The sequence below is a fragment of the Numida meleagris genome, chromosome 8 (genome assembly GCF_002078875.1).
Source record: "Numida meleagris isolate 19003 breed g44 Domestic line chromosome 8, NumMel1.0, whole genome shotgun sequence".
Lineage (NCBI taxonomy): Eukaryota > Metazoa > Chordata > Aves > Galliformes > Numididae > Numida > Numida meleagris.
Window position 1 is genome coordinate 1620881 of NC_034416.1, and position 10313 is coordinate 1631193.

The following is a 10313-nucleotide window of genomic DNA, read 5'->3' on the forward strand; positions in this document are numbered from 1 at the left end:
TCGCGGTGTGCGGGGACCGCGGGAGGCGGAGGGCGGCCGAGGCCTCGGGGCTGCGCTGTGCTGCTCGGGAGGGCACTGAGCCCGGGAAGGCCCGGAGGGAGGGAGGGAGGGAGGGAACTGCTCCCGCGGGGGGGGGGGATTATGCGGGTTCTGCCCCGCGCCGCACCGCACCTCCCCACCGCCTCGGGGCTGCGCGCGGCCCCGTGCATTGCGGCCACACGGAACCGGGACTCCAGGTTCGGAGGCCGGAGCTGCCCCCGCGCTCCCGAGGCGCTGCCCTATTTGCGTGGCAGTGCCGTTCAACGCACGCGGTTTGCGGTGCCCCGTCCCGCAGCGCTCGGGGTGGCGCGGCGCAGCCCCCGGCAGCGCAGTGCCCCGCTCCCGCTGCTGTCACTGGAACTGGCCCGCGCTCCGACGTCTCCGGGTTAGGAGAATCTACACCCGGGAGCTCTGAAAGGTGCTGCTGAAAAATTCTGCAGCTCTTCCGCAAAAACTCCTTCAGAACAGACCCTCCTTCCAAATGGGGAAATCTGAGGAGTACGGAGCATCCCCCATGGGATGAGGTGCCAAAAACTCCACGGAGCGTCCTCCGTTGGGTGAAACATGAGATGCTGACAGTTCCGCGGGACAGCTCCCCCCGGCCCCACCACGAGCCCCGCTCCCCTCCCGCAGCCCCCTGCTGCCGGTGGCTCTGTGCTCCCGGTGCTGTGCGCGGGGCTCATCCCGCCCCACATGTCCTCACTGCAGAGCGCAGCCCGAGGTGGGGCCGTGGCTGCTGGAGCAGCGCTGGGGCTCTGTGCTCGGGGGGCCATAGCTGCGGGGGCTGCTGGGCTCTCTCTGGGGCTCTTCCTGCAGCTTCAAAGAGTGAGGCTGCATCCACGCTGGGCAGACGGCTCGGCTCGGTTTTATTGGCATGCGACAGCAATAAAAGGTGTCAGCTCCCACCGCAGACCCCGCCGCGCTGTTTTCCATCCCAGCTACAACTCCAGAACTGTGACTTCTCCCATTGGAGCAGCTGCCACCGCCTCCTCCTCCCTGCACCACCACCCCTTCGTGGCTCTGCACTGGGAAGGGGGATCCCTACTCCCGGCTGCGGGCTGCGTTGCTTTGTGCCATCCATGAGCACTGCAGGGAGCTCAGAGTGGGGCTTGACCCTGCCGTGTCCTGCAGGAGGTTCACTGCGAGAGGCCGAGGTGACAGTCACCACGCTGCCACCATGTCCATCCCTATCCCTTGGCCTCGGAGGACACCATGGAGCAATATGGGTTTGGGATGCCGGGGACACGGTGCAGTTGTGAGCCTCTCTCTCCCTGCTGCAGCCCGGCTTGCTGCTGTCCCATCCCTAGGTCTGGCTTCAAGAGGCACCGAGCGTTCCTAATTGTGATCGCAGACAAAGAGAGCCGGCCTTTGAAGGCAGCGCACACGGCGTCTGGCAGCACGTGCCTGTGGATCTGCCACGCTGCCGGCAGCCCTGGGGACACAGGGAGCTGGGGGTCGGGGCGCTGCGGGAGCCTGACTGTGGGATTTGCCCCAGGCTGCGGGAGCAGCTCCCGGCCCCATGCCATGGGCGGAGGCTGACGGCACCCGGCGATGAGCTCCGTGTCGGCCACCATTCACAGTGCTGGCAGCATGCGGCTGCACGCAGCTTTGTGTCCAGCCTTTGTCTTCAGGGGACATTCAGCCCCATGGGAGGTTTTGGGGCCAGTCCTGTGCTGGTGTCACACCGCCATCCCGGGGCTGTCACCTTCATCCCTGCCAGTGAGCATCTCTGTGGACGCAGAACCCTGGGAGGTACAGGTGGCAGCTGGGATGCACTTACTGGGGGTTGCAGGGGTTTTCCTCTAATTGCTCAGCTGCCTGGGGACACATGGGGACACGGGGACACTCAGTTGCGTGGGGACAGCCGGATATCTGTCACCTCTGGGACACCCAGCGAGTGACACTACGGTGCGACCCAAACGACCCGAGCAGCAGTGACAAGTCTGGTGGGCACCAGCCCGCATCCCACCGCCTGCCACCGAGCTCCACGGGGATGCGCATTGCCTCCCCAGGAGCCACACGGGTGGTGGCCGCCTGTTCCCGGGGGGATCGGCCCCGCTGCAGGCACCGGGGTCCCGGCTCCGGCATCGCAGCGGCAATCTCTCGCGCAGGTTGTGCCGTGCTGGATACGGCATCTCCATGGAAACCCTCCCGCTCAGGCTGTGCGGGCTCGGGAGATGCCATCTCCACGGAAACGCGGGGCTGTGCAGGCCGGGATGCGCGGATGGCGCCCGGATGCTGCGGATAGCGGGTGTCCCGCGCCGTGGGGTGACACGGGATGAGCGGTGCCACCGCTGCGGCTGGAGGGAGCCCGGGAAGGAGGGGACAGGGACGGCACTGCGGACCCCAGCACGGGGAGGTCCGGGGGAGCTCTGCCGTGATAGGGAGCGGTGCGGGACCCCCTGATGGCCACAGGGGCCCCGTTGCAGCCGGGGGGACCCGGGGTTGACGCCGGCAGTGCCACAGCATGGGAAGCCGGGGGGCCTCCAGCGGGGGCTGAAATTTCACCCTGAGGAATAGCCCGGATGAAGTACTTTGCAGGTTATTTATAGCCTACCCTAAAAAAAAAAAAAAAAAAAAAAAAAAAAAAAAAAAAAAAAAAAAAAAAAAAAAAAAAAAAGGGTTGCCTTACTTTTTGGCTACCCTAAAAAAAAAAAAAAAAAAAAAAAAAAAAACCCCCTTTATTTATTGACTTAAAATCTGCCTTTTCCATTCATTCCATTCTCCGGGGACACACGGAGCCCCGGCACCGGATGGCCAAAGCCCCCCCACCGTCCTTCCAGGGGGTCCCTGTGGGGTCCCCATGCCCGGGCACTGCTGCACCCCGCGAGCACAGGACACGGCCACCCCGGGCTCAGCGCACACTCCCTCCGGCCCCGCTGGCAGCTCGGCCGCCCTCACCCGGGCTCGGCGCGCTGTAAACCTGGCTTTGACGTCGCCCGGAAAGTAGGCCAGTAAGAGCAAACTGCAGCCGCTCGCAGCCCTCTCCGGGGACGGCGTGCGCATTAGCAACGCCGCTGCTCTCCGGGGGTTCCGCGCCTGGTGGAGGACCGTGGTGTTCTCTCCTCTCGGTGCATTTGGACTCGTCCGAGTCGGCGGGGCCGTGTGTGGTGTGGGGAGGGGACGGACAGCTGCCCGGAGGGATCCCCGGCAGCTCCCTTCCTGCAGCACGTTGCAGCTCCTGATTTATTTTTTAATTAAAAAGCAAACACCAGCGTCGCCGTGCTCTGCAGCCTTATTTCTGCGGGGATGTCGGGGGGACGTGACCTGCCCTCGGCACGGGGGTGGGTGAGCCCGGGGAGGCTGCACGGGACACAGTGTCCCCAGCAGTGTCCCCACTGCTCCTGGGTCCTCCTGTAACCCACCCGTGCAGCTCACGCCAACGCTTTCTGCATTTATTTTGGAAGTCTTTCTGGATATTGGAAGCCCCAGTCCAAGTCCTATCTGGCCATTCCTGGCAGAATTAGGCACCAGCAGCCAAAATTCAGCACTGAAGCCGCCTTCAGACTGAGGGACCACGTGCCAGCAGGTCCGTGTCGCTGCTTCAGGTGGGCACGGCCCATGACAGCATTTAACCCCGCTGTTCTGTGCAGACCTCAGCCCTATTCAGGCTGGGTGGCCTCGGTCCTCCCCAGGATCAGCACCCAGGAGGCCCTAACAGTGCCACCGTCACCCTGGCACCACCACAGTGCTTCTGCCATGGGGTAGCTGAGAAGGTCCCAGTGGTCTCTGTATTCCAAGCAAGCCACCCCACCAGGGAGGCTGAGCTGGCTGCAGGGGGGGCTGCAAACACCTCAGTTCAAGTGCTGCCTTTCCCTGCTTCCAGGGCACTTTGGGTTTTACTAAAGCAAACAATAAATTCCCCCAGTGACAGCCCTGTGTTGTTCCCAGGGGCTGTCAGCGAAGGTTTCCAACAGCATCTTGGGCAGAAAGAGGCTGGGGTTGGATCTGGGACCACCAGCCCTGCGAGGGGCTCCTCGGCCTCACGATATGGAAACAATTGCCATTTCCTTTCATTTTTCTTCAGCCCTGTGTTTCCCAGTAACACAGCCTTGCTCCTCTCTGCAGCCAGCATTAACTGGCAGCCCCGGGGCACTGTGTGGGGCCAGTGCTGTCCCAGCTGGACCCCAGCAATCCATCCTGTATGCCAACCTCTCCGTTTCTCACATCTGCCCGAAGTGAAGCAGCCTCTCCCAGGCAGTGTGAGAGAGCCCAGCATATCCAGGGGTATGGGATGCCGCAAGTTGTGGGGGAGGCTGCCCCAGCCCCAGGGGACAAGGGACATGCCCCCACCCCATGAAGCTGCAAGGGACACATGGGGACCCAGCCTGGCTGCAGGGTCAAGGCAGGAGGAGATGGTCCCAGTGCCAGGATATGGTTCCTGTGAACAGCAGCAGCTCCAGCTCCGGTCCCTCCTTTGCTCGGGACAGGGAGTGTTTCTCCAGCTGGCACGAACGTAGCACACGTGGGAAGAGGCAGGAGAGGCCTGGAGGGCTCCCAGCCTGCTCCTGTTTCCCTGTACCTCTGTGGCGCAGTGCCTGGCCAGCCCCTGGCCCTTGCAGACAGCCCTAGGTCCACCCTTCTGAGGAAAACATGCATGGCTCCAGCCAGGCTCAGCTGCGAGGAAGATAACTGTGCTGGGGCAGAGCCCACTCCCAGCTTGTGCAGGTTAGCAGCAGGGCTGTAGAGACCCACTCCCCCTCTAACCATAGTCAGCAGAGCGGGGCAGAAGGCACACGGAGCAGCAGGAGGGCAGGACAAACGTTACCACGTGGAGCAGGCTGAAGGCCAGTTTAACCAAGATGAAATTATGTATATAAAAATGAGGCATTAAAGACAAAAAGCAGATGAGATCCAGTCCAGCACTGACACAGGGCCGGGGCAGCGGCTTCACCTCCTTTCCGTGCTCCCCCCCGCCCCCAAGCTGCACCCCAGCAAGCTGTTCACATTACCGTGGGACACAGAGGCCCGCCCTGCGTCGGGGCCCAAGGACAGGCAGGAGGGCACCAGCTGTCCTGTCCCCGGGGCAGCCACACAGACTACACGCACACGGCAGCCCAGCACTTTTATTGCCGAGTTAAAAAGCCCTAAGACAGAACCAGGAGCCTCTCTGCAGGAGGGAAGCCCTGGGGCATGGCCCCCACCTGCTCCCCAGGGCCGCAGGGGCCAGGCCCGGCCCCCACAAGCTATCGTGCTCTCTTGCGGGGGTGGCGAGAGGACTGCTTGTGTTGTTCAGGTGCGGTTTCTAGTGCCAGCTTGGTTCCACTGTCAGTTGTGGTGGACGCAGAGGGGATGTCCTCAGCAGAGAGAGGCTGGATGATGTGGCCCGCCCGTGTGACAACACGGGGGGCGGTGAGCTTCTGGAAGGCACGCTGCGTGTTCCATGTGGAGCCCACGGGCGTTCGGATGCTCTGCTCAAACTGCTGGTGCCTCTCAAAGGGGAAGGGCAGCTCGCTGACCTGCAGGGAAACAGCAGATTGGGGGGCACTGCCAACGACACGGCGCTGTACCCTGGGGCTGCTTTCATCCCACGTGGAGATTGACTTCCATCACTCTGTGACCTGTTCAGCCCCTGCCTCACTGACCACACTGCTCCGCAGTCCCCTCCTCCCAGCTGCCCTAAGTCTGATGTTTGGTAAGCCTCAGGACAGCTGGCACAAGAGCACTCGAGGAAACAGGTCTGTAAATTCCACCTCCTCCACTATCCCCAGGGCTGTCAAAGCTAGAAATTGAACGGCCCTTCTACAAGCAGGGAAGTTTTGGAAAAGGTTCTGCCTGAAGCCCAGGTCAGCTCCAGCACCCACCTGATGTGCTGCTGCGTGGATGTTGCGCCGCTCGCTAATGATAACATGGGGCAAATGCTGGTCCTTCCTGGGAGCCGCTGGGGCTGGCTTGATCAGGAACCTGCCACACAAGCAAGTACATCAGACACTGGAGCAGGGCTGAGGCACGTTGCTGCAGCCCATCCACACGTACCGTTTTATTTTCTTGGTGCTGGGCTTCAGGCCGGTGCCTCCCCACTCTCCCCAGCCTGGCAGAACCAAGTTCAGTGGCTGTGGCTTTACGGCCTGCTCTGCTTTGCGCTTCTCCCGATTGAAGTCGGCAACCACGTCGTCCCCAGCAAAGGCCTCTGTGATCACTCCTCGCTGGTCAAAGCCACCCTCCTGCACAGATGGGAGTTGTTACAGCCCTGCAGCCAGCATGGCCCCCGGCCCAGGACAGCCCCATGCTGCTCACCTCTTCCTCCACGACCACAGGCAGGCTGGGGCACTGAGCCTCCTGGAGCTTTCCAGACAGCACAGACTGCAAGTTGATGATTTTCTTCTTGGTTGTTGGTTTCTTGGCAGGCTTGGGCCCAGCTCTGCTTTCCTTCTGATGGCGTGCTGGCTTCTCCATGCCCACAGCCACTGGCCTCTCCTGCTCTGATGCGAGCTCCTCAGAGGCCAGAGCCTCAATGTCCTCCACTGTCTGCACACGGTGCAGCTGCTCTGACAGCAAGGGCTCCTCCTGGGCCTGGGGAGGCAGCTCGATCCCTGGGCTCGCCTGCTCCTCGGCACTGACTGGGTGGATGGAGCCATCCCCTGGCAGTTGTTCAGAAACTTCTTCTGTCTCACCAGCACCTATGCATTGAGGGAACAGTGGAGAAACAGCCACCCCATGAAGAGGAGAGGGAAGAGAAGGACAGTTGAGTGAAAACATGGCCCTGATGACCCACCTTGCCCTGTGGCACTGCAGACACCAGGCAGGACTGTGAGCTCCTCACTGTGCTGCTCAGGACTCCCTGCCTGCTGCTGCCGTGCTTGCCGTTTCTGCTGAAAGTCTTGTAACAGTGCTTCCTCCTCTGACAGCTCTTCCTCCTCCTCTGACACCTCTTCCTTGCTCTCTACAGCAACTGGCACCGCAGCATCTCCAAGACCCTCTGGTGCCTCAGGCTCCTGGGTTGGGTCACTGGGCTTGCCCAGCATCCAGGGATTTGCTCTGCTTGCTCCCACGGAGACAGGAGGGATGGCTGTGGAAGTGAGGTCTTCCTCAGGCACGTCAGCTGGCTCCTCCTCAGGCAATTCCACCCGCACCTTCTGCATCAGCTCCTTGTTCCTGGCCAGCTGCTCCTGCATGGCCTTGCGGGCCTGGGATGGGATTGAGATGTTTCTAACACAGGCCAGAAACAACATGCCCCCTTCCTTGCCCCGCTCTCAGCTGCCGTCCCCTTTCCCAAGCTGCATCTCACCTCCAGGTCGTACTTGGCCATAATGGCCCGGGAGCGGGCCCATTTCCCCTTGTTCTGGTGCTTAAGACTCATCCGCTCCTGAGGCAGAGGCAAAGAGAAGCATCAGAAAGAGCACCCTCAGCAGTAGGGACTTCACAAAGGATGAAGGAGAAGCAAGGAAGCAGCACCTCCATCCGGAGCTGATCCAGCTCCTCCAGCTTTGCCAAAGCAGCTTCAGGGTCTGACTTCTGCAGCATCTCAAACTCCTTTAAGGCCTTGCGCCTCTTGCTTTTCTTCAGCACACGATGGTACCTGCAGAACAAGGGCAGAGAGCAGAGGAGTGAGACCTGGCACAGGCACCCAGTCTTCCACCCGACTCTCTGCTTTCCTCCACCTTTTAACCATCCTCAGGAACTGGGCCCCAGATCACTGAGCCCAGCAACACTATAGCCTTACTTCTTGCTCTTAATCTTCTTCTCTCGACGAGCCTTGGCCTCGTAGTAGGACTGCAGGACTCGAGCCTTCTGCAGCTCTGCTCGCCGCCGCTTGGCCTGCCAGGAATCACAGTGTGAGGGCAAGCATGAAGGAAGAGGCCTCCTGAGCCAGAGCACAGCAGAAAGAAGAACCACTTACCTCCTCCAAGCTCATTGCCTGCAGTGAGGCTTTCTCCTGAGGTGTAAGGAGTGGGTCTGTGATGGGCTGCTGTGTTTTGTAGAGCAGACCAAAGATCTCCTGCTCCAGGGGAGTTCGGGGCTGTTGGTGGGACAGAACAGGCAGTGAGACAGGATGAGGCACAAAAGACTGCAGGAACAAACACCCACACACACCTTCCCATCCTTCCAATGCCAGAGCTGTCCCATAGAAGGACATAAACAAGCCAAAGTCCCAGGCCCCACGGGAGACAAGGAAGGATCTCTGTGCAGACAGAAAGGTGCTTGTTGAACTGGGAGCTTGGTAGAAACTGCCCTGACCTGGAAAAGCTCTCCAGGGATGAGTGCCTCTCCTAAGGAGCAACAGAAACTACAAGAGAACTCGCGTTCAATGCCAGAAGAATAACAAAAATGTATAGGCACACGGCATTTTGTGAACTAAACCCTTTATCTCCAAGCAGCTGAGTGCTATGAGCAGGCACCCAGGTCAGCAGAGGGACTAGGAAAAAGAAGGCTTAGCTGATGTGCTGAGTGCCAAATAAAGGCGAGGGGAAGAACTGTGCCCAAGAGGTGACAGCGCTGGGCATGCAGCTGCACTCACCTTCCATGTTGAAACCACTTGCTCCAGTGGGGCAACTGCCACAATCTCCTCCTTCAGAGGGAAAACCAGCTGCTCTGCTCGGCGGTTTTGCAGAACCACTGGCTGCCACTTGCCCACATCTTTAGAGGTCTTGACATAGGCAGCCTCCCTCACAACCTGCAGATGGGAGCAAGAAGGAAAAAAGGGGAGCAGTGAAGCTGATCTGAACAAGACAAGTCTGCCAGCATCAGAGAGGAGCAGATGGCACAAAGGGGCTAAACTTGAGAGTCCGTTTAGGCTGGGACACCCTCACTGTGCTGCCTGCCCGCGGTCCCACATACCCGCTCTGCCTCCTCCTTGCTGAGTGGCAGCTCCACTGCCTTCTTCTGCTTCACTCTGCTGAGCTCCTTCTTCACACTGCTCAGGGCAGACCGGGGACGGATGGGCTGCAGAAGCTCGGACAGAACCAGTTTCTCCCCAGCACCTACACAAGACCCTGTGCATCAGCACCGCTGCCCATCAAGTGGGCCAGCACCATGGAGAAGCACCTTCAGCCCCAAACCCGGCACAGAGCATCCTGGGAGCTCTCCCCAGCAGATGAGGAGCAGCCCCCTCGATGGGGGAGCTGGGGGAGAGCCCACCTTTACAGCTAACGTTGAACTCGGACACCTGTGCGCTGGCCTCGGAGCGCTCGGCCAGCTTCCGCCTGTCAGAACGATAAGATAAGAAAAATGAAACAACCGCGTGGAAGCGCGCAGTGCCGCCACGTGCTCCTCCCGCCCGGTAGCAGCGGGACCTCGAAGCCCTTCACTCACCGCTTCCTCCCCGTGAGGGCACTGACCGCCTCCAGAAGCTGCTGATGCCGCCGCTCGCCATCCTCCTGCTCCTGCCGCGCCGCGTACACGGTCACCGGGGCCGGGCCCGAGCGGGTGAGGCCCAGCCCCGACCCCGACCCCGACCCCTGCCCCGCTCGGTGCGACCAGGCGCGCCCCCACCAGGCCCCGCAAGGCAGCGGAGCGCCCGGTGCGGGGGAGCAGAGCCCTGCCCCGCCTCAGCCATGCGGATCCCGCTCACCTCCTCCTCCTCCTCGCTACCGGTCCCCGCCGCCTCGGCGCCCAGCCACTCCTCCGCCATGGCGTCGCAAAGTGCCGTAGAGTGCGACGCTTCCGCCCTGCCCGGCGCCGCACTTCCGCCCGGCCCGTGACGTCACGGTTGCCATGGCAACGGAGCCCAGGCACCGCCTCGCAGTGGGCGGAGCCGCGGCCGAATGGTGGCGGAAGGCCCACGGGGTTCTGCTGCGGGCGGGGCGGGCCGCGGGGAGGTGCCCGCTGCAGCAGCTCGACGTGACCGTGCGGCAGCGGTTCGCCCTTTCCCCTTCTATCCCGTTCCCCTTCGTCTCCTTCCCCGTCCCTCCGGAGGTCCCCGGCAGCGCCCGACCCGGCCCCGCCCCCGCCACGTGCCGGGCCCCGCCCCTCTCCCCGCCTCCCCTTGTTCGCACGGGAGCGTTGGTAACAGCCAGAGACCGACACCGCACTCAACCAATGAGAGAGCGAGAAGAGGAGCGGCGGGGCGGGGCTCCGAGCGGAGGCGGACCAATGGCGGGCGCGGCCCCTCCCACAGCGCGGCGCGGGGCGTGGCGGCCCCTCCCGCGGCGCTGAGCAGCGATCGGCGCGGCCCGGTCTGGCGCTGCCGACACAGCCCGGGGGTGAGCGGCGGCCGCGCGCTCCTCTCCCTCCTCCCCTCCCTCCCCATCCCGTCCCCATTCCCGGGGGGGGCGGGTGCCGCGCTCGGTGGGGCCGGGGCTTTCCGCGGCCGCGCCCTTTCCCCCCCCCAACAC

General features: G+C 62.2%; 1 protein-coding gene across 2 annotated transcripts; it reads right to left on the bottom strand.

The window, feature by feature from the left end:
- On the bottom strand, window positions 5088–9923 carry UTP14A (UTP14A, small subunit processome component). 2 transcript variants are annotated; one of them, XM_021406446.1, is made up of 14 exons: window positions 9551–9923; window positions 9292–9359; window positions 9118–9182; window positions 8818–8960; window positions 8498–8653; window positions 7880–7999; window positions 7703–7797; window positions 7435–7558; window positions 7268–7345; window positions 6755–7166; window positions 6277–6659; window positions 6016–6203; window positions 5844–5943; window positions 5088–5498 (listed from the first exon to the last, which is right to left on the bottom strand). In XM_021406446.1, exons 1-14 carry the CDS (start codon window positions 9608–9610, stop codon window positions 5226–5228), a joined length of 2265 nt encoding a protein of 754 aa, XP_021262121.1. In that variant the 5' UTR covers window positions 9611–9923; the 3' UTR covers window positions 5088–5225. The 2 variants fall into 2 exon arrangements, with proteins under 2 accessions (XP_021262121.1, XP_021262120.1); XM_021406445.1 differs by having other exon boundaries at window positions 9292–9362.

Bases quoted from the DNA above. Each gene is read 5' to 3' on its own strand.
- UTP14A (XM_021406445.1), bottom strand. From the start codon at position 9,610: ATGGCGGAGGAGTGGCTGGGCGCCGAGGCGGCGGGGACCGGTAGCGAG. The intron at 7,798-7,879 runs GTAAGTGGTTCT...GATTCCTGGCAG, and splicing joins AGGCAATGAGCTTGGAGGAG to GCCAAGCGGCGGCGAGCAGA. The intron at 7,346-7,434 runs GTGCTGCTTCCT...CCTCTGCCTCAG, and splicing joins TGGATCAGCTCCGGATGGAG to GAGCGGATGAGTCTTAAGCA.